The sequence below is a fragment of the Dipodomys spectabilis genome, unplaced genomic scaffold (genome assembly GCF_019054845.1).
Source record: "Dipodomys spectabilis isolate Male_0828 unplaced genomic scaffold, ASM1905484v1 ptg000118l, whole genome shotgun sequence".
In the NCBI taxonomy this organism is placed as follows: domain Eukaryota; kingdom Metazoa; phylum Chordata; class Mammalia; order Rodentia; family Heteromyidae; genus Dipodomys; species Dipodomys spectabilis.
In genome coordinates this window covers 4769586-4793589 of record NW_024870795.1, presented here as the reverse complement: position 1 = coordinate 4793589, position 24004 = coordinate 4769586, and the positions used below count along the sequence as shown (strand labels likewise).

The 24004-nt window shown below is 39.3% G+C and overlaps 1 protein-coding gene across 1 annotated transcript in view; it reads right to left on the bottom strand.

Moving 5' to 3' along the window:
- Positions 1–24004, bottom strand: part of Maco1 (macoilin 1) — a 76952-nt gene that overhangs the window by 31992 nt on the left and 20956 nt on the right. Inside the window, exons 2-6 of the mRNA XM_042688586.1 lie at positions 20856–20997; positions 19601–19727; positions 14054–14177; positions 11976–12154; positions 8528–9029 (exon numbers count right to left, since the gene is read on the bottom strand). Coding sequence (XP_042544520.1) covers positions 8528–9029; positions 11976–12154; positions 14054–14177; positions 19601–19727; positions 20856–20997 — 1074 coding nt within the window. The remainder of the gene's footprint in view (positions 1–8527; positions 9030–11975; positions 12155–14053; positions 14178–19600; positions 19728–20855; positions 20998–24004) is intronic.

Sequence of the window (24004 nt, the reverse complement as noted above, 5' to 3'; positions counted from 1 at the left end):
TGTCTGCACCAGACTAACTCTAAACTCCCATGATCAGGGCTGGCTTTTCAGAGACACTGTAAGCTTTCATAGGTGTGATCAGCTGCTGGTTCTTCTGTTAATTTATTACAGTTACATATACCCTTGTGACTTTAGCAAGTGTAAGAATTTTTGAAACACTTAAGGAAAGTAAACAATTACTGAAAATCTTAAGTATTTCTTCTGTAGATTTTAGCATTGATGTTATGAACATCAAACTATTGCTAGTTGTATGTGCATTAACACAAAAACAAAAAATACAAAACGGAAGAATAAAGCAAGTATAAACCTTTTGAAAGCAGTATATGGTATAATAAAAAGAACAGAAGCCAAGAAATCTCAGTCTGGCCCTGGCCTGGCATTCTAGCTGGGCCACCTGCACTAGTCAATTAATCTCTAGGACTCATTAGCTTCACTGACTTAAAAAAAAACAAAAAACAAAAAATCCAGGTGTTAGTGGCTCATGCCTGTAATCCTAGCTACTCAGATCTGAAGATCACAGTTCCAAGCCAGTCTAGGCAGAAAAGTCCATGAAATTATCTCCAATAAATTACTCAGAAAAGGGCAGAAGTGGCACTATGGCTCAAGTGGCAGAATGTTAGCCTTGAGTAAAAAGAAGCTCAGGAAATAGTGCCTAGGCCCTGAATCCAAGCACCAGCAAAAAAAAATAAAATAAAATTACCATTCTACAAATTGGATACTTTTTTTTTTCAGTGACTCCTCACCCTGAATATAATTCGATGACTTTAACAAGTTGTTATCATATTAAAAATAAGCATTAAACTAAGCATGGTGGTCCCTATCTGTAATCTCAGCACTGAGGAAGCTGAGGCAGAAAAATGTTGAGTTTCAGGTAGGTCTTTCCATAATGAGTTCCAGGTGAGCCTGGGCTACCCAGTGAGACTCTTTCTTGATCAATCTAATCAATCAATAAAAATAAGCATTAAAATAAGAAAACTGAATCTTCTGCTTTGGGTACACAAAGACCAGTGGGATGGAATAAATCACACAGATTCTTCTACAGAATATAGATCACTTCACATTTTTGTTAACTCAGTTTTGAATCTCTCCCTTAACCAGGAAAACTAAAACAAGTAACAATCACTAACAAGAACCCTCAGTCTTGGGTTGTACTTGCGGGAACTTTGTGCCAGATGCAAACAAAACTGCTGACCCCTCAACTTGCAGGCCTTGAACTACAGGAAAGTAACAGTTCCAGTGTCATACCCTGACCTGCTGATCAAAGAAAGACTGCTGATGACCACATAGCCCTGCTTTGGGATATTGCACACCTCAGGACAATGAGGGTGAGCCTAATTGGGAACATTATTTTGACATAATTTAAGGGAAAAAAAGGACACAAAAATTACACATACAATTCTAAAGACAATGAAAAAAAGGAGACAAAAACCATACATAAAATTCTAAAGATACAAGACAGAAAAGAAAGAAGCTGAAACCACTTTCAAATGTAAAGGGCTGTCAAAAGATTAACATAATGCTGGGCGCAGGTGGCTCATGCCTGTAATCCTAGCTTCTCAGGAGGTTGAGATCTGAGGATCACAGTTCAAAGCCAGCCTGGGCAGGAACATCCATGAGACTCTTATCCCCAATTAACCACCAGAAAATTAGAAGTGGCACTGTGGCTCAAGTGGTAGAGCACTAGCCTTGAGCTGAAGAGCTGAGGGACAGCGCCCAGGCCCAAAGTTAAAGTCCCACAACTGACAAAAAAATAAAAATAAAAAAGATGAAAATAAACCTTAGACTGAGAGAAATAGTTGCAAAAGACTATAAAAGACTTAGCCAAGCTGGGAGCCGGTGGCTCATGCCTATTAGCTAACTCAAGAAGAGATCTAGAGATCTGGAGGATCTGAGCCCAGGCAAAAGACTGTAATCTAAGCACCAGAGAGGCTGAAGCAGTAGGACTGCAAGTTCAAGGTTAGCCTGAGCTATAGAGTAAGACCCTGAAATATATATATATATATATACACACATATATATGGTGAGCACTGTGGCTCATGACTGTAATCCTAGCTACGTGGGAGGCTAAGAACTGGAAGACCAAGTTCAAGGCCAGCCCACACAGAACAGTCCATGAAACAACATCTCCATGGCAAACACAGTGGCATGTGTTTGATATTCAGTAACTATGGGAAGCCTAAAGTAGGCATCTGCACAGATGAGCAAATGGACAGGAAGGGAGCCCCTATCCTACAAATAACCAGTGTGAAACAGGACTGGAGGTGTGGCTCAAGGGTAGAGCAACTGCGTAGCAAGTGCCAGGTCCTGAGAATTCAAACTCTAATGCCACAATAAAAATAATAATGATAATAATAGTAATAAAGACCGTGATTCAAAATATACACAGAGCTCTTAAAACTCAACAATAAGAAAACAACTTTAAAATGGGCTGGGCCAGATTTCAACAGATACCTCATCAAAGATGATAATGTATGATGGGAATTAAGAATATGAAAAGAAAGGAGGTAGGAAGGACAGTGATTAATTAAATATTATTCTAAAGGTGTAGACATGTAACAATGAAATTTCCTATACATCTAATGTAAGCTAATAAAAAATGTATGAAAAATATTCATCATTTGTCTCACAACCAAGCTGTCCTTCAGTAGAAATGAATGGATAAATTGTGGTTCATTCATACACTGCATTGTTCAGCCTTAAGAAAAGAGTTACCAAGCCACAAAGAAATCATATTTATTCATTTAATCATTATTGGTGTCAGGGCCTATTTCTAGCTCAGCTGGTGCTCTACCATTTGAACCACACTTCAAATTTGGCTTTTTGCTGGTTATTTTGGGGATGTAAACTCCTAGACTTTTTTGCTCATCTAGCTTTGAACTCCAATCCTCCAGATCTCAGGCTCCTGTAGCCAGCAGAGATTTTAAATACGTATGTGTGTATACATACATATATAATCACATATACACATGTGATTCTCAGAAATCAGCCTCCTAAGTAGCTAGGATTATAGGTGTGTGCTACTGGCACCTAGCTAAGATTTTTTTTTACTATGTTGAAAACATAAGAAAATATTAAGTGACTTGTGTCATAGTAATGGAACTGTTTTCTCTATTTTGTTGTTGTTTTTAATTCTTTTTTTTTGTTGGTCATAGGTCTTGAACTATAGGCTGGGGTGCTGTCCCTGAGCTTTCTACTTGAACCACAGTGCCACTTTTTTCTGTTTATGTGGTGCTGAGTAATCGAACCCAGGGCCTCATGCATGCAAGGCAAGCACCCTATCACGGAGCCACCTTCCCAGCCCATTTTCTCCTTTTTATAAGAATTTCTGACATATTTCTTGCAGTGCTAGGAAGACCAAAATATAAACATACCTGCATATATATGCGTAAATATGCAGATTTATTATTTATCTGCTATACTAGAATTTGGGGGATTTGTTCAGTGTGCTTGCTCAGCTGATGATCTCTAACCCAGTTTTTCACTGTTTAACTGGAGACAAGAATCTTGTAAACTTTTCTGCCTAGCTGCCTTTGAACTATGATCCTTTAGATTTTGTCCTCCTAAGTAGCTAGGATTACAGGTATGAGTTGCCAGCACCAGGCTGTAAAATATTTTAAAATTAACCACTGGAAAATTGAAACAAATCAGTCTGAGTGGCAAAGCTCAAGTGGTAGAGGCTAGGCCTGGCGTATGTGAGGCCCTGAGTGCGATCCCTAGTATCGGGGAAAAAAAAACAAGCTTAAACAAACCTTACTCAAAAATACACATTATTCCTTCCTAATATTATACTTAGTTAAAATAACTGATTTTCTTCATTTTCCCCCTCTTTTTGTCTAGGATTTTTGCCATCTTAGGAGTAAAAATATTTTTGGCTACCAACATTATTGGATCTCTGCTTTTAAATACATTGGGTAAAGAATCTATAGCACAAAGCTAAGAGAAACAGGGTCATTTTGTAAGTATGAGGCATTCAGACTAGCCTTAAGCAAGCTCCCCAGCTTCTAGAGAAGAAGCCAATAGGCAACATTTATTACTCTTAAGTTCTAGGTCTTCCCCCATACTTCTTTACCCCAGCAGTCTATCTGTCCCCTTCTTCTCTACAATGTCCTGCATTTCCTGAGAGATTATAGCCTGCTCCATTCATTTATTTCACAAACACCAAGCCCTCAATTTCTATAGAGACATAAAAATGAAGAGACCCTGGTTCTGGGCTCTAGAGTTTACAAGCACTATACAAAGCAGGGTCAGCATACTTTGTTTGAACAGGGCCAGAAAGTAAATAGTTCTGGCTGCACAGGCCATGCAGTCTCTGTCCCAGCTACTCAACTCTGCTACCATGGCACAAAAGGATCCACTGACAGTATGTAAATGGATGAGAGTAGCTATAATCCAACAAAAATTTTATTTACAAAACTAGGCAAGAGCCCAGATCTGACCTATGTGCTGCAGTGCTTGCTAACCATGGGAGATGGCATCCTAGGGCACATCTATCAAGCTCCAAGAGCTCATGCCTGTAATCTACCTCACAAGGAATGCCATCAAAGCTTTTCTGGACAGCTACAACAATCTATAAGGATGCTCTTTGAAAGTAGTGGACTAGTAATTAAATTTTTCCTTCAAAGGTCAATGAATTGTTTTTTTTTGGGTCCGATCGTGGGGCCTGAACTCTGGGCCTGGGCCTGGGCGCTGTCCCTCAGCTCTTCAGGTCAAGGCTAGTGCTCTACCACTTGAGCCACAGCACCACTTCAGGCTTTTTTCTTTTTTGCTTATGTGGTGCTGAGGAATTGAACCCAGGGCCTCATGCATGCAAGGCAAGTGCTCTACCACTGAGCCACCTTCCCAGCCCGAATTGGTTTTTCAAAAGTAGCAATTCTTAACTAATCATGGTGTTGAGCCAGACATACCTACAGAATGTATCAGTAACTTATTACTGCGGTAGCCAATTGCTAATGAATATAGTGCTGGTTTTCAACATTTTTTTTCCCTAAACATTTGAAAAAGCAGTTGGAGGCAGCCCTGTGAAAGTGACAGCCAGACGGGAACTGGGTATGCCCCCGGCATGGGTCTGCCCCTGGTGCAGCTGCAGAAGCCAAGGGGCATGTTCTCATTGTTGCGCTGCACATGGACATTAGAAGGAGCTTTAGAGACTACTGGGTCCAGCCTTCTCCATCTAAAGATGTCAAACTCACTCTCACAGCAGCTTTATCAGTCAGTCGTATTAACACTGAAACACACAGGCAATCAAATACAAGGAAACAGAGGAGACAGGCAAGGCTGAGAAGAGGGGAAATAAGCCCTCCTTCAACCTCGCTGGCTATGTGCTTGTCAGATATACCTTCCATTGCTGCTTTTCCTGGAAATATTTGAAAAGATATAAAAAAAAAAGAAATAAAATAGAAATAAAATGACCAGAACTATCTTGAGGCAATAACTTTCCTTGACATTTTGACTTTCTCCATCAAATCCCTTTTTTACAGTGCATATTAGAAAAAAATGTTTTGTTTTCTCCTTTCTTCATGAAACACTATATCATGAATAATTTCTCATACTTTTTTTTTTTTTGGGTCAATTGTATGTCTTGAACTCTGGGCCTGGGCGCTGTCCCTAAGTACTTCAGCTCAAGGCTAGTGCTCTACCACTTTGAGCCACAGAGCCATTTCTGGCTTTCTAGTGGTTATTTGGAGATAGGAGTCTCATGGACTTTCCTGCCTGGGCTGGCTTTGAACCATGATCCTCAGATCTCAGCCTCCTGAGTAGCTAGGATTACAGGCATGAGCCACCAGTGCCTGGCTTCTATATTCTTTAATATAGCTTAAAAGTATAATTTTATAATATTGGTGTTAAAATTCCACTAAATAAATTGGTGCTAAACATGCTAAATTTCTCCCTTCTCATTGTATAGTTAGGTCATCCTTCCATTTTTATATTAATTAAAAATTGAAAATAATCCTATGTAAGTTTATAAAAACTACTCAAATATAGTATTTTCTATTTATGTATTTGCAATAGTTCTGTGAAATGGTTATGCTCTGGGGCTTACAGGTACAGTGTACAGTGATGATCAAAGAGGAAGCACACACCTACCCCAGGACCTTCTCTACTGAGGACAGAGGCAATAGTACAGTCAATCAGCACCATGACTAGTGCCCAGAAGGAGCCTTTTGACTGCTCTCAGCCACAACCATGAGAGGAAAGCTGTTTTGGCTTAACTGCTTTTCTTTAAAAAAAGATTTATTTTTTATTTTTTGCCTGTCTTGGGGGTTGAACTTGGGGCTGGGCGGCTATTCCTGAGCCTCTTTGTGCTCAAGGGTAGCACTCTACTACTTGAGCTACAGTTCTACTTCTGGTTTGGGGGTAGTTAATTAGAGATGAGTCACAGGGACTTTTCTGCCCAGGCTGGCTTCAAAGCGCAATCCTCAGATCTCAGCCTCCTGAGTAGCCAGGATTTCAGCCATGAATAACAGGTACATGGCTCTGACTACTATTCTTAAAATCATATAGGAGATGGGCGCTGGTGACTCACAGCTGTACTCCTAGCTACTCAGGAGGCTCTGATCTCTGGATCAAGGTTCAAAGTCTTCCCTGGCAGGAAAGTCAGTGAGACTCTTATCTCCAATTAACCACCAGAAAGTCAGAAGTGGCACTGTGGCTCAAGTGGCAGAGCACTTGCCTTGAGCTGAAGAGCTAAGGGACAGCACCTAGGCCCAGAATTCAAGCCCACCACTGCCCCCCCCCCCAAAAAAAAAACATATAGGAAAAAAGGTGTGAAATAATTGTGAGATGTCTCATCTACAGTATCTAGAGGATCTGTAGGAAATGACTGATCTCTCTCCCAGTGGTATCTGGAGAAGGGCTCTTTAATGTCTACTCCACACAGCATGAGTGGGCAAAATGTCCTAACAATGTGGATGCCTGTCCTGCATCAGTGACAGCATACTTCCAAGTTCATGTGGTTATGAAACCTCTGCTGCCTGACACAGAACAGTAATATGCTTTCCTTAATCCAACTACCAACCAAAAGATGAAAAGAAATTAAAAATTCATTTTGTGTCAGTGCTAGGCCTTGAATTCAAGGCTTGCTCAGCTTTTATACTCAGGGTTGGTGTTCTGCCACTTGAGCTATGCTTCTACTTTGGGATTTTTGCTGGTTAACTAGTGATCAGCAATCTGATTTGTGTGCCCACTCCAGAATTCAGAACCCTGAGCAGCTAGGATCATAGGTGCATGCCATTGGCAACCCAGCTTGCATATCATTTGTAATGTTAGAAACTCTCCCTCCTCAAATTGTCCTTAGCCTTTGTGTGAGCCAAAGGAAGTGGGAGATAAGTTTGCTTAGTGGACTGGGTGAGTTACAGCTGTCCTCTTGAGTTACCTGTGACAAATTCATATGGACTTCCAGAGTAAATACCTGAGGTAAAGGCTACAGTATCTGTTTGCCTAACTTTAAGTCTTATATAACTTAGCAAAATTAAATCTAAGCCACTTTGACACAACAATGTTATTCTTTTAATATTTAAAAAGGGGGCTGGGAATGTGGCTTAGTGGTGGAGTGCTTGCCTAGCATGCATGAAGCTTTTGAGTTTGATTCCTCAGTACCACATAAACACAAAAGCCAGTAGTGGTGCTGTGGCTGAAGTGGTAGACTGCTAGCCTTCAGCAAAAGCAGCTCAGGGACAGTTCCCAGGCCTGAGTTCAAGCCCAGGACTGGCAAAAATAAATAAATAAAATAATATCTACACCTACAATTCTGTCTATGGATTTTTTTTTTTTTGGTCGGCCATGGGGCTCGAACTCTGGGCGTGGGCGCTATCCCTGCGCTCTTCAGCTCAAGGCGAGCACTCTACTGCTTGAGCCATAGTGCCACTTCCAGTTTTCTAGTAGTTTTATTGGAGATAAGAGTCTCACGGACTTTGCTACCCAGGCTGGCTTTGAACTGTGATCCTCAGATCTCAGCCTCCTGAGTAGGAAGGATTACAGGCGTGAGCCACCAGCCCCTGGCTTTGACTATGGAATTTTTAGAAAGAAGTTACTTATAAAACTGAACTTTCTCAGGGTTATCTATGAGTAATTTACATTCTAGCCACAGAAAAAGAAACAAACAAAATAAACAAAAACAAGTATGAGGTGACAAAGACAGCTATCTTACTCCCCACCATCTGTATCTGTTTAACAAGCAGAGAGATTTACATGACAGGCATAAACTCTTCTTTTTGTGTTTGCCAAAAGAACTTCAGATATACAAACATAAAAGGACAAGAACATACACCTGAAGAATCAGGCCCCATGTCAATCTGTCAAATGTGGAAATTGATCACCATTACCTCTTACATAGAACAACAGAAAAAGCTAAATCAATGCAAGACAATGACACAAAGTTGCCAAAAAAACCATGTAAATTGAACACCAAAATGGCACTAGTCACAATGTCTGATCACAGACAATCCTACAGGGCCCTAGGTAGGCTGGTTTGCTTTTCAAGAATGTTGTTTACTGGAAAGACTGGGAAGGATTTAGCATGCACACTTACCTTACCAAAGCATCTGGTTTGCTTAGCTGGTTATTAGGAATACAGTTTTCCATTAAGTCCTTATGTGTACTTGGACTCTTACTGGTGCACTTCTGCTTCTTCTCGTTTTTACTAGAGGAGGAAGGGATGCTCCCATTTGAAGCACTATGACTTCGAGGAGAGGAGTTCACAACTCCACTGGCATTTTTGTAATTTTTTGAGGAAGCAGTGCATGAGTCCTCTTTTAAGAGATTTTCTGTACTTCCCACAAGATCATTATTTAATCTTTTACTATTGATATGGTTTTCCATATACTCAATTTCTTGTATTTTAGAGTCTACAGGTTGTAGAATATTGTTGTTATTTATTCCAACGTTGTGTTTTTTGGCATCCTTGTCCTTTTCTTTCCCTTTTTCTCGATATTCTATCTCTGGCAAAGTTGTAGACAGTTTTTTGTTGGCTGGGATGCCTCCATTGTGATGTATAAGGATCGAGGAATCCATATCAGGTAATCCTTTGGCTGCTACAACACCAAAAACAAATCAACAAACAAAACAATCCACACTGGAATATTTAGTTTTAAAGGCATAAGATTATATTGATTCAACAAAACTGTATTAGCTTGGCTTAGAAAATTTTTTTCTTTTTTCTTTTTTTTTTGGTCAGTCATGGTGCTTGAACTCTGGACCTGGGTGGTATCCCTCCGCTCTTCAGCTCAAGGGTAGTGCTCTGCCACTTGAGCCACAGCGCCCCCCCCCCCCCCCCCCCCCCCCCCCCCCGGTTTTCTGGTGGTTAATTGAAGATAAGAGTCTCAAGGACTTTCCTGCTGGGGCTGGCTTTGAATTGTGATCCTTAGACCTCAGCCTCCTGAGTAGCTAGGATTACAAATGTGAGCCACCAGCCCCCAGGTTGGCTTAGAAATTTACTACATTAATTTGTGAACTCCCTTGGAAGCAATAGTTACCACCAATTATGCTAACTTCAAAAAATAAATCTAAGTATGTTTGAGACTCTGTACTTCAGAAAATCATCTTGCCGGGCTGGGAAGGTGGCTCAGTGGTAGAGCACTTGCCTTGCATGCCTGAGGCCCTGGGTTCGATTCCTCAGCATCACATAAGCAAAAAGAAAAAAGCCGGAAGCGGCGCTGTGGCTCAAGTGGTAGAGTGCTAGCCTTGAGCTGAAGAGCTGAGGGACAGCGCCCAGGCCCAGAGTACAGGCCCCACAACCGGACCCAAAAAAAAAAAAAGAAAATCATCATGCCGGTGGCTCACACCTGTAATCCTAGCTACTCAAGAAGCTGAGATTTGAGGATCGCAGTGCAAAGCCAGCCCACGCAGGAAAGTCAGTGAGGCTCTTATCTCCAAACAGCCACCAGAAAATCAGAAGTGGCGCTGTGGCTCAAGTGGTAGAGCGCTCATCTCGAGCTGAAGAGCTGAGGGACAGCGCCAAGGCCTAGAGTTCAAGCCCCCCAACCAACAACAACAAAAAAAAAAAGAAAAGAAAAAAAGAAAATCATCAACATTTATGAATACCAAACTACTAAAGATTTGACCTTAAAATCAGATTCGAATTTTATAATTTGTACTTATTACATCAATCAAATAAAATTTATCATTATGATCAAAGAACAGAGTCAAATTATTCTCCTTTTAAAAGATAACTAGCTTGCCACATGCCCGTAATCCTAGCTACTGAGTAGGCTGAGATCTGAGGATCACAGTTCAAAGTTAGTCCTGATAGGAAAGTGTGTGAGATTCTTTCTCTAATTAATCACAGAAAAGCCAAAGTGACTCTATGGATAAAGGATTAGAGTGCTAACCTTGGGCAAAATTAAGTTGAGGAACAGTGCCAGGTCCTAAGTTCAAATCCCAGACCAGAAAAAAAAAGATGACTAGATTAAACCAACTACTAATCATTTTACTGGAAACAAAATAGTTAATGATTTCAGGATAAAGGCTATCTATCCCATCTTGGCTCCAGTGAGGTATTAAGTCTGTACCATATACTAGCAGGCTTATGAAGAATTTTCTGGGCTGGAGGTGTGGTTTAAGTGGTAGAGTACCCATCTAGCCAGCATAAGGCCCCAAAATAACTCTCTAGTAAATAATTTTTGTATCAACTCTAGATATTCCAACTTTTTCATGTCTACGTGAGGGACATTTTTGCACAATCTCAGAGAAAAAGATTTTGATATGTATTTTGATATGCAAACATGACTTCAAACTTCTAACACCCAAGCCAAGAAAACTAGTACTGTTGTCAATTCATCTTTATCTAACTGGTTGAATATCTATGTAAGAAGTCTCATTAAAAATGGTTCAATTTAAAATCTCTATCACAGCCGGGCGCTGGTGGCTCACGCCTGTAATCCTAGCTACTCAGGAGGCTGAGATCTGAGGATCGTGGTTCAAAGCCAGCCCTGGCAGGAAAGACCATGAGACTCCTATCTCCAATAAACCACCAGAAAACCGGAAGTGGCGCTGTAGCTCAAGTGGTAGAGCGCTCGCCTTGAGCTGAAGAGCTGAGGGACAGCGCCCAGGCCCAGAGTTCAAGCCCCACGACCGACAAAAAATAAAAAATAAACAAAATCTCTATCACATTATATGAAACAGAATAATCAACCCTATCTATCTTCTGACTTACAACTTATAAATCAATCCTACATGTTCACATCTCTATTTTGTTTATATTTTGGTTTTTGGCTTGTTCAATGACAAATTCACAGTTATATATTATTTTGTTGGCAAAAATATATTTTTAATAATTTTTGAGATTAAATGATTATATAAATTTCACAAATTTCATAGTATTGTGAAATAGTGGTACTTAAAGTCACCAACACATTTTAACCTTCACAAGGCAAGTTGTCATTACCATGGTCTATGTTTGTGAATTCTATAAGCTTTGACAATACAAATATTTCTTCCACATTGGGTGAGTGAAAAATATTTTTAAAATTTTGTAGTAACACAGTATCAAATAAATGAAAAAATGAAAAAAATGAAGTAAACATATTTAGAAATAAATGAATAAATAAGTATTTAGAAGCAGATGCTCTATCTTTTTTTTCTTTTTTTTTTTTTTTGTCAGTTTTGGGACTTCAACTCAGGGCCTAGGCACTGTCCCTGAACTCTCTTGCTTAAGGGTAACACTTTACCACTTTGAGCCACAGCTCCACTTCCAGTTTTCTGGTGGTTAATTGGAGATAAGTATCTCACAGACTTTTCTGCTTGGCTGGCTTTGAACTAGAAATCTCAGATGTTAGCCTCCTGAGTAGCTAGGATTACAAGTGTGAGCCACCAGTACTTAGCCATACTATAGCTTCTGACCAGGCAAAACAATGGCTCTGAGGCAGAATACCAGAAAAGAGGAAGACCTAAAACCTTAGCTACTGTTCTGAAAAGAAAAATCTACAAGGAGACACAACAGACCAGCTTATTAGGTTGACAACTTTGGAGTAAAGCCCTACCTTCCTCTGCCTCTTTTTCTTGTTTCTGTAGCATCTGTTGCTCTGGAGGAAGGGCTTGCTGAAGAAGCTGCATGTAAAATTCGTTCTCTTTTTGCACTTCCTTTTGCTTTCTTAACCGCATTTTGTAGCTCACATAACTTTTGAAGCCAAAGCCCAAAGTCACCACAGGATAACCAATACTAGAAAGGAGACAATCAGGACAATCATTGCAAGTTTGAAACAAACAATACATGCATCAAATAAAGGACATCAGGATATCTATGACTTTTTATTATTAGGTAACAGGCTGGGAATGTGGCTTAGTGGTAGAGTGCTTGCCTGGCATACATGAAGCCCTGGGTTTGATTCCTCAGAAACACATAAATAGAAAACGCCAGAAGTGGTGTTGGGGATCAAAATGGTAGAGTGCCATCCTTGAGAAAAAGCAGCTCAGGGACAGTGCCCAGGCCTTGAGTTCAAGCCCTAGGACTGGCCAAAAAAAAAAGATAAATTCTTACAATTAAAAAATAAATTCTAGCTGATGATAGCTAGCTGAAGACAGTATTCAGTAAAAGCATACATAAAGGTCATAGCAAAATGACACTTTTTATTATCATTCTACATTTTCATTTGGAAATCAGACAGTCGCATACAGGACAAACACCCAGAGAACAGCAGGACTACTAGTCCATATTTTTTTTTTAAATGCTTCCCATCAGACTTCAGTGCTCATTAAATAAAGTCAAGAAGTTACAACAGTGACTGTCAGATCTAGTGGCTACAGTCTATCAATAATTATTGGCCCAACTTGTGTATTAGAATTGCAGTATCTGTATGCTAAGAACTAAAAAAGGGAAAGGTTTTATGATTGACCACAAGAAAATAAGCTAAATATTTAACAAATCAAAATGATGTTCAGTTTTTAACACTAGAAGTTGACTAATTTTAACTTAGCCTTCTTACTGCCTAAGGAGTAATGTCACCAGCTATTCCTAGAAAATTAATTCACAAATATTCTGTCATGCATAAATTAAAGAATCATTTATGTAAGTGTCAGATATCAGTGCTAGCATTTGGGATGTGCCACCAAATTAAACCAGGTGTACTTATAACTTTAATTCTGGGATAGTAGAAACATTTGCATTCAACTCATCATGCTGTCTAATACCATTTCAAAGCCTCTGCAAACATTGTTAAACCCATATTAAGCTTCATTAACATCAGTCCTTATCAGTTCATAGTCTAAATGTGATCTTTCTACAAATTTAAAGAGACATGTTTTAGTGAGTAGGGTTTATTTAATTCACTTGTTTGTGAAAAGACAAAAAATACTGGAAGCAATATTTCCTATTTTTTTGAGTTTTGTCATAACTATGAACAAAAACTGGTATGTTTATGAGAAACATAACAGCAATTCTATAATCAATATACATAAAAATCAAGCTCATTTTCAAAACTCTGGTTAGATTAAATGAAGAATTTCTCAATATTTATTGAAATTTCCTAAGGAGAAACAATAGTCCTTTGAAAGTTATGAAAGTTAATTCTGTAAATTGGCTAAAGGAAATTCTACGTTATTTTAAATGTCCTGAAATAATCATGTAGTCCATAAAGTCCTTTTGAAATCACTATCAGATTATAATAAAATAATTAACATTTACCAGACACCTATGTGCTTGGTATTAAGTTAAACATTTTACATAAATCACCACATTTCCTGTTTTCTATGACCCTAGGAAACAGGTAAGAAAGTAGATAATGACATAATCCCAGTGGAAAAAACTGAGATTCCAAAACTCATCTATCTGAAAAGTAGGCTAAAGGTTTTTATGTGTATTTTTCTTTTGGTTTTTGATCTTTTTTGAAATAGAGTTTGGCTCTGTAGTCCAGGCTGGCTTTGCACTCATCTTCCTGCCTCAGCTTCCCAAGGACTAGGACTACAGGTGTGCGCCATCGTGCCTAATAGAACAAACAACTAATGCTTTTTACCAGTATGCGCTTTCTGGGCTCATGTGCAATAGCTAAGAAAAAAAAAATCAAGTGAACTTACCAGTTCATATTGAAATGAATTATACATGAAGAATACAGACAATACTCACCAGTGAGCAGCAAATGGACGACAAAGGTCTACATGAAAATTTTTGAGATCTTTAAATCTAATTGCTGCTTCAATATAAACAAAGAGTATCCAGAGGGATACTGTAGGCAAACACACTCCCCGTTCTGTGGGAAAGCAGCAGGGAGATAAGCATCAATGATACATGAACATGACGGGTTGTTTGAGTGACTGATTCAACTATAGTTAACTTTCACTAAGATTTTCCACTGAACTAAACTAAAAAGCAATTAGATCCAAACTGAAAGCTTATTTGATGAGCAATTTCACAGAATCATTGACAAAAAAAAAAAAGGAAAACATTTTGTCAAGAAATAGTCAGAATATATGTAAAACAAAAGATTGATCATCCTGACATACAAAGATACCCACAACCAAAAAAAAGGTAATGAAAACTGGAACTAGTGCTGCATGCCTATTGTCCCAGCACTGGGGAAATTGAGGCAGGAGTTCAAGGCCATCCTGGGTAACATAGATCCCATCTTAAAAAAATAAAACATTCTTAGCATTGGTAAGGCCCAAAAAGGAGAAAATTTGCAAGTCATGAAATAAGAAATATAGATGGCTAAAGAACATGAAAAATATTGTATTCTTTCTTGGTTAGAGAAGAACAAATTAAAACAAATTCTTTCTTTGTACAACTACTTAAAGATAATAAAATATATTTAAGAAAAAAATAAGATTTTTTTTTTTTTGGTCATGGGGCTTGAACTCTGGGCCTAGGCACTGTCTCTTAGCTCTTCAGCTCAAGAGGCGAGCTCTCTACCACTTGAATCACAGCACCACTTCCGGTTTTCTGGTGGTTAATTGGAGATAAGAGTCTCATGGACTTTCTGCTTGGGCTGGCTTTGAACCATGATGCACAGATTTCAGCCTTCTGAGTAGCTAGGATTACAGGTGTGAGGTACACATGCCTACCGAAAAAGAGTCTTTATAAAAAAAATCTATCTAGCATATTTATAAGATGATTTCTTTGTTGCTTTGTATGTCCCTCCCCCACAGTATAACCCCTGCTTTCACTGAATTTGATGTTGGTATAATCTGTGGAGGGGAAGGGAAAAACAAATTGTTTAAATAAGGATACAGGTGGACCCATTGCAACAGTGAGATGTACAAGTCGTTATGTCGAAAAACAAACTTTACAACTTTGGTGTGTGTGGGGGAGGACCAAATAGGAGAGGTGGGGGGGGGGGAGGGGAAACAAAGGAGGAGGCAACAATGCTTGGTAAGAAATGTACTCGTTATCTTGCCCATCTAATTGTAACTCCTCTATATGGTATTTTCACAATAAAAAAAATCTATTTCAGTGAAAAAAAAAAATCTATCAGAAAATTTAAAGGACAGGTATAGTATAGGAGAAGGTATGAAGAAAGCTATGTTCTTATACTTAATATAAACTGTGACTTTGTTAGAATTTGGCAATATAGTTAAGTTTAAAACACATATACTTTAAACCCAGAAATTCAACTTCCAGGTCTCTACCTTATAGAAATACCAAAAAAAAATCGCTGTAGTATTATTTGTAATATTAAAAATTTACAACTTAAATTCAACACCAGAGAACTAATTATGATAACCTATATAAAGAAATGTTGCAGGTTGCCTAAAAACTGAACAAAAATATATAAAAAATATAAATCTCTTAAGAAAGAACAAGTTGTATAACAAAGCTATTTCTTCTGATATTTAGGTACAATTTGAAAAAGTTTTGCTTATTTTTTTTCCTTAACCCTATGCTTTCATAATTAAAAACCATTTGTGAGTAGACACAACTAGCTACTCAGGGGCTGGGAAGGTGGCTCAGTGGTAGAGCGCTTGCCTTGCATGCATGGGGCCCTGGGTTCGATTCCTCAGCACCACATAAGCAAAAAGAAAAAAGCCAGAAGTGGCGCTGTGGCTCAAGTGGTAGAGCACTAGCCTTGAGCTGAAGAGCTGAGGGACAGTGCCCAGGCCCAGAGTTCAGTCCCCACGACCGGACCCCCCCCCCCCCCAAAAAAAAAAAGGAAGTTCGTGAGACTCTTATCTCCAATTAATCACCAAAAAGCTAGAAGTAGAGATATAACTCAAGTGGTAAGCCTTGAGCAGAAAAAAAGCTAAGCAATAGTGAGAGGCCCTGAGTTCAAGTTCTAGTACTGGTACAAAACAAATAAACAAACAAGCAACAACAAAATCTCTCAATAATTTAAAGAAGAGCAACCTGCAAATAGAATATTTTCTGAATGTGCATTATGATAGGCATGAGGGCCAGAAGGCTTTTTTCACTATGGATTTGTTGTTAGAAATTAAAGTAAAAAAAAGTCATGGAGTCTTAAAGTCATAGTGATCTTAGAAGGATCACTTAACATCACTCCCACATATTGTGGACAAGAAAAGTGAAATGCAGAGTTTATGCAAATCTGGTTCACCTTTACAGATGTGGCAGTGAACCCGCTTCCTAGGCAAACCCATGTACTCTTTTTTTTTTCTTTTTTCTTTTGTCCATCATGGGGCCTGAACTCTGGGCCTCGGCACTACCCCTCAGCTCTTCAGCTCAAGGCTAGTGCTCTACCACTTGAGCCACAGCGCCACTTCTGGTTTTTTCTGCTTATGTGATGCTGAGGAATCGAACCCAGGGCCTCATGCATGCAAGGCAAGCGCTCTACCACTGAGCCACCTTCCCAGCCAAACCCATGTACTCTTTTTAAGTATAGTCTCTTCAAGTTATGTCAACTCGGATGCTCTGTTAAGGCAGTTTATATCTTACTCTTACAGATTTAACAAAAAAAAAAAAAATAGGTAGTTTTCACACTATAGGGAAAAATAGAAACCCACAATATATTTTTAAATCACTTCAAATATTTATATTCTTTCTATATTTATTTTTAACATTCATTTATTATGTTTTTGAAAAACAAAACAGAATACCTGCATATCCACATCTATTAAATAATGAAAGTACAGTGAAAGTATTTTTGAACAATTATAATAATTATGTCATAAATTTAGTTTTATATCTCGGCCTTTTAAGAGCAAGGAAAAAAGTTCAGCAATACAAAATAATCATTCTTGTATGGTGGTATATAATTTAATCATTTCTAATACTAACAATTTTAAATTTTAACAACTGGAAGAAAAATTAGCCACAAGCTATATAAATTGCACTATTTGCCAGGTCCAAAAAGGAATACAGGTTTTTTGTTGTTGTTGCTGCTGTTTATTTTGTTTCACCAGTAATTGGGCCAAATAGAAATACATTCACAATTTAACTATTTATTTCACAACTTAACTATATTTCAATGTACATTTCTGAACCTTGACAGTATTATTTGATGACACAACTATACTTAATTAGTTACCAAGACCCTATTAAGAATTAATAGTCAAGCTGGGTGCCAGTGGCAACACCTGAAAGCTAGCTGCTCTGGAGGCTGAGATCTGAGGATAATAGTTTGAAGGCAGCCCAGGTAGGTAAGGCTGCAAGACTCTTATCTCCAAGTAACTACCATAAAAGTCAGGAGTGAAGCTGTAGCTCAAGTGGTAGAGTGCTAGCCTCAGGGACTGTACCCAGACCCTGAGTTCAAGCCCCAGGATTGAAACACACACACACACACATACACACACACTAGAGTGAACAGAATGACTACACACACACACACACACACACACTAGAGTGAACAGAATGACCACACACACACACTAGAGTGAACAGAATGACCACACACACACACACACACACACACACACTAGAGTGAACAGAATGACCACACACACACACACACACACACACACACTAGAGTGAACAGAATGACCACACACACACACACACACATACACACACACACACACACACACTAGAGTGAACAGAATGACCAGAAACTAGCGAAACCAGAAATACTTTGGCTTACAGAAAAGTAAGAGTATATTAGAGAGTCTTCAGATCCCTAAAGAAATGTTTAACTTGTGGGCTGGGAAGGTGGCTCAGTGGTAGAGCACTTGCCTTGCATGCCTGAGCCCTGGGTTCGATTCCTCAGTACCACATAAGCAAAAAGAAAAAAGCCGGAAGTGGTGCTGTGGCTCAAGTGGTAGAGCGCTAGCCTTGAGCTGAAGAGCTAAGGGACAGCGCTCAGGCCCAGAATTCAGGCCCCACGACCGGACCCCAAAAAAAAAAAAAAGAAATGTTTAACTTGGGAGGAGATTATGCTATTCAGAGCACTTGTCTTGCAGAAATCAGCATTTTGGCTTCAGAGGATAATACATAGACCTCTTCAAATTGTAAGGCAGTCCGAATATTTCCATACATTTTTCTGGGAAAAATCTTTTTTGGGTCTTCAAAGAATCAGTGAACCCCAAAATAGTTAAATTGCACTGGATTGAAGTTTTAAACAGAGCTGAGCATGGTGATTCACACCTGCAATCCCAGCTACGTGGAAGGCAGAGATGAGGAGAATTGTGGCTCAAAGACTGGTCCATGCAGAAAGTTCAAGAAAGTCCCATCTCAACCATGGGCATGTGGGAAGCATAAATATAAGGACTGTCATCCAACACAGCTAGGGCATAAATTTTGTGGGACACTATCTAAAAAATAAAGCAAAAAACTCGGGGTCGCAGTCTCAGCTCCTGAGCCTGTGCTGCGGCCCTGACCGGGCAGTGTAGGGACCTTCTCAATAAAATTGTTTCTTTGTTAACAAAAATAAATAAATAAATAAAGCAAAAAAAAAAAAAAAAGCCTACAGTATTGCTCAAGTGATAAAGTACCTTCTTAGCAAGCACTAGGTCCTGAGTACAAGGAGATGCTCTGGCTTAGTAATGAAGAACAATTTTTTTTTTCTTTTTGTCGGTCCTGAGGCTTGAACTCTGGGCCTGGGCGCTGTCCCTCAGCTCTTCAGCTCAAGGCGAGTGCTCTACTGCTTGAGCCACAGCGCCACTTCTGGTTTTCTAGTGATTTATTGGAGATAAGAGTCTCACAGACTTTCCTGCCCAGGTTGGCTTTGAACCGCGATCCTCAGATCTCAGCTTCCTGAGTAGCTTGGATTACAGGGGTGAGCCACCAGCACCTGGCTTATGAAGAACAATTTCTATCACAGCAGCCCCCAAATGGTATATAGTGAGCCAGAAATGGCAGATAGGTTTTCAATCAGAGGTAAAACTCCTATGTGTTAGGATGATGTGGGGATTCTTGTGTTGTGTTGAATATGGATTCATCAAAATAACCTCTGACATTATTTACAATACTGAAATGTTGGTGACCATTTTTTTTTATCAGGCACAACATGGCTGTCTGCAGCTACTCCTGAACAGAAATTGCTTCAACTTTTTTTTCACATAAGTATCTTTGTAATAAAAGTTATAATAGAAATGTCTACAGTGAGATGTCAAATTATAAAGCTTTAGGCTTTTGGTTCAAATAACAAAAACAATCCATTTATAAAAGTATAATCTACTAGAGAAAGACAACTTTAAAGTGTACACATAAACTCAACTTTACTCAAAGAAATTACATTTTGAAAACTCAAGCCTAATATTCTACTCCCCATAACAAATTAAGACTTACCTGTGTGCCATACATATTGAACCCATACATATGTGCTAGCAGCAAAGAAAAGCCATTGTATGGGAATGAAGAGCAGACATATTATATTTGACGTGAATGCTACACAAACAAAAAATACTGAGAAGGCCTAAAAGGAAAAAACAAAACAAAATAAAAAACACATCTTAGAAACTGTTATCTTTAAACATACATTCTTAAATGTTTGTTGAACAAAATTACTTCACACAGAACAAGTTAGCTAGGAAATTTTAAACACTTAACATCTACTGCATAAAAAGCAATAGTTAACTTACTAATAAATAGTATTATTATTTAAGGGTTTTGTTGTTGCTATTTTTTGTGTCAGTACTTGGGCTTGAACTCAAGGCCTAGGTGATGTCCCTTAGCTTTTTCTAGGACTGATAGTCTACTACTTGAGTCACAGCTCCATTTCAGGATTTTTGGTGATTAACTGAAGAGTCTCATGGACCTCCTGCCCCGGCTGGCTTTGAACTATGGTCCTCAGATTCACCCTACTGAGTAGCTAGGAAAGTTTTAAACCATGAAGATAAACTGGTCTAGAACAAACTGAGGTTAGAGCAGAGTGAGCTCATTTGGTTTCTATATAAAGATTATACCTGAAAGGACCAGAATGTTAACAACAAAAAAAAGCCTCCTCTTTCCTCTTAAACCTTTCCTAAAGAGCTTCATTACTAAAGCATAGGCTGTTGTAAGAAAATATGCCGATGGAAATAATTTATTAAAATACAGCCTTCCACTGAACACAATTATCGATGACTAATGACATGAGCTTGAAACTATCTTTTTGTGATGAATTTGCTCTGACCACAGCACCAGGTCTGGTTAGAGATTCTAGGACATTCTAGATTTTAAGATGTGCTATGGAACACAACAGAACATATAATCCAAAAGAACAAGCCAAGGCTTATGTCCTTGTTCTAACCCAGAAGTTCCCAAATATGTGGTCTAGAGAGCCCTGAAGGGTCTCTGAGATCTTTTCAGGGGATCTTTGAAGCAGAGCTTTGTCAGAATACCTAAGATATCTGCCTTTTGCATGAGTATGGTGGAATTTTCTAGAAGTTACATGACATGTGATATTGCAATAGACTAGCACAGAGATAGACTTGAAAATCTGTATTCTACTGAACTGGGTATTAGAGAGATATGCAAAATGGAGCCACTCCTATGGTCTATTTTTTTAATATGATGGATTTCATCTAAAATGTAATTTGTATTAACATGCATGTAAACCTACCAGTCCCTGGTATCTGAAGGAATCAAAGACACTTCTGAGGAAAAGCCAGAATGGCCACAGGTATTCAAATCTGAACTCCAGGACAAAATCTGCAAGGAGGACAAGTGCCCACACAACCAGGAATTTCAGGTATAGAAATGTACTGCAAAATACAAAAATAAAGAATTCAAGGTCATTTGTGAAGAACCACAAGGAGAAAATGCACTGCTTCTGTTTACAGAGACAAAAACATAACTTCATTCACCAGGAACACATGGCATAAAGCACAAAGAGATGCAGCCTTGGCCTTTCCCAATTGCAAAGCCCTGGTGTTCATCCCAAGACTCACAACTACTAAGATAAGATGACCAAAAATGCTTAATTCTATTTAAGATGAAAAAAAAAAAAACATTTAAATCTCTACACTATTTTAAAAAATGTGCTAAGATTCTAACTTTAAAATACTGCAACACTCAAAATTACAGCCTACAAGCTGTTCTTCATTAGAAGAAAATGTCATGGTTGAAAGACTTCAAATGTGCTGCTTCTTCTCCTCTACATCTGCTTTGGAGTCTTTGAAATTCTTGATACACACTCTACATGCTTCAAGAATTCCATTTTCCCTTCTCTTCTTGCCCCTCTCCATAACATTCATTTGCCTTACCCAAACAAAAGTCAAATGACTTCCCAAAATAGGCAGAAATGAACTTAGGAAGCAGATGCCAGTCATTACCAAGGACTGTGAGGACACAGAAATGGCTGTTAGAAGCCAGGTGCTGGTGGCTCATGACTGTAATCCAGCTACTCAGGAGGTTGAGATCTGAGGACTGCAATTCAAAGCCAGCCCATGCAGGCAAGTCTGTGAGACTTATCTCCAATTAACCGCTGAAAAGTGGAAGTGGAGCTGTGGATCAAGTGTTAGAGCTCTAGCCTTGAGCAAAAAAAGCTCAAAAACAGTGACCAGGTCCTGAATTCAAGCCCCAGGACTCGCAGACACACAAAAAGACTGTTAGAGAGATAGTCTTTAAGCTTCCAGGCTTACACAACATGTACACATGTGCTTCTTGTTCCCCCTGGACTTAGATTAGACACACTCACTACTTTGCTATTTCTCACATTTGGACGAGCCAGGTTAGACACACTTACTACTTAGCTATTTCTCACACTCGGGCGAGCCAGGAAGGACACCTGTGTAACCACTGCCCCAAGCTTACAGTGAAGTAAGGCCATGGTTTAAAAACTATTATTTTTCATTGGATCTGAAAATCCATTTTCTAGCTCATTAGTTGCATAATGAGTAATAGAGCTTCTAAGTTCTACCTACTAATAAACTTCCCTTTCTATGTTTTCAATCTTACCAATTCTGGGAGCTGGTGAAATTCTGGTGTTAAAAAGGGCTCTTTATTATAGCCAGGCTTGATGGTCATATACCTGTAATCCTGGCACTTTGGAGGCTGAGTCAGAAGGATTGCAAGGTTGAGACCAGCCTAAGCTACATGGCAACCATTGTTTCATACATGCATACCTGAGTGCTGGTAAAATGTAAAGCAGCTGGGGCCTTCCACACTGTGGTGGGATATAAAGTTATGACAAAGTTAGCAACAGCTAGGCAGTTCACTGGTTAAATCCTACACCTACTATGTGATCCACAGACTCTACCTCTAGGCATAGAGTGTCAACAAAACTTGCAACACAAATGTTATCAACATTTTTATGATACCTAAATTTTTCATATAAACCAAAGGCAATTAATATGTGAAAAAATAAGCAAATTTCGGTATATTCATACTAAGAAATTCTACTCAGCACTAAAAAGGAGGGAACTACTAATCCAGACCACACGAAAGAAACCAAAAACTATCCCATTAGAAACTGGCCATTGGCTGAAAATGTAGCTCAGTGGTAGAGTGCTTGCCTTGTATGCATGAGGCCCTGGGTTTGATTCCTCAGCACCACATAAGCAGAAAAAGCCAGAAGTGGTGCTGTGGCTCAAGCGGTAGAGCTCTAGCCTTGAGCTGAAGAGCTGAGGGACAGCATCCAGGCCCAGAGTTCAGGCCCCACAACTGACAAGAAAAAAAGAAAGGGGGGAGAGAAAGGAAGGAAGGAAGGAAGGAGAAAGGAAGGAAGGAAGGAAGGGAGGGAGGAAGAGAAAGGGAGGGAGAGAAAGGGAGAAAGGGAGGGAGGGAGGGAGGGAAAGGAAAGGAAAGGACTCATTACCTTGCCCATGTAATTGTAACCCCTCTGTACAGTATTTTCTCAATTAAAAAAAAAAGAGGGCTGGGAAGGTGGCTCAGTGGTAGAGTGCTTGCCTTGCATGCATGAGGCCCTGGGTTCCATTCCTCAGCACCACATAAGCAAAAAGAAAAAAAAAGCCGGAAGTGGCGCTGTGGCTCAAGTGGTAGAGCGCTAGCCTTGAGCTGAAGGACTGAGGGACAGTGCCCAGGCCCAGAGTTCAGGCCCCATGACCGGACCAAAAAAAAAAAAAGAAAGGAAAGGAAGAAAGAAACTGGCCAAAAAACCCACCATGTGCATGATTCTATGTAAATAAAGCCCAATCTAGAAAGAGAGAAAGCAGATCAGTGGTTGCCTGGGGTCAGAGAAAAATGAAAAGGGACTGAGGAAACTTGTAGGAATAGTGGTTACTATGTTTACCAGTGAAAATTGGTTGTGTTAGAGGGTCCTGGGGTACAACTTTAAACATGTATAATTCACAGTATATAAAAGCTCCAACAAATCATGTATGCTTAAGGTGGCTCAGTGGTAAAGCACTTGCCTTGCATGCTCAAGGCCCTGGGTTCGATTCCTCAGCACCACATAAGAAAAAAGCCGGAAGTGGCACTGTGGCTCAAGTGGTAGAGCGCTAGCCTTGAGCTGAAGAGCTGAGGGACGGCGCCCAGGCCCAGAGTTCAGGCTCCACGACCGGACCCAAAAAAAAAAATTGCCTTGCTTAAACAAAAAGAAAAAGAGAAAATGGATCAAGTAGGAAGATAAACCCTAGAATAAAACCAGAAACAAATATTTCTAAGTACAAACAGATATTACATACAGCTAAGTGACTCTGGAAACAGTCAACACAGTAAGCCAATGCTGTAAAGTGGAGGTTCTCAAAGTGTGTCCTAGGGCACCAGAGCTATTTCTAAGGGGTCCAGAGGAAAAAAAAAATTATATTA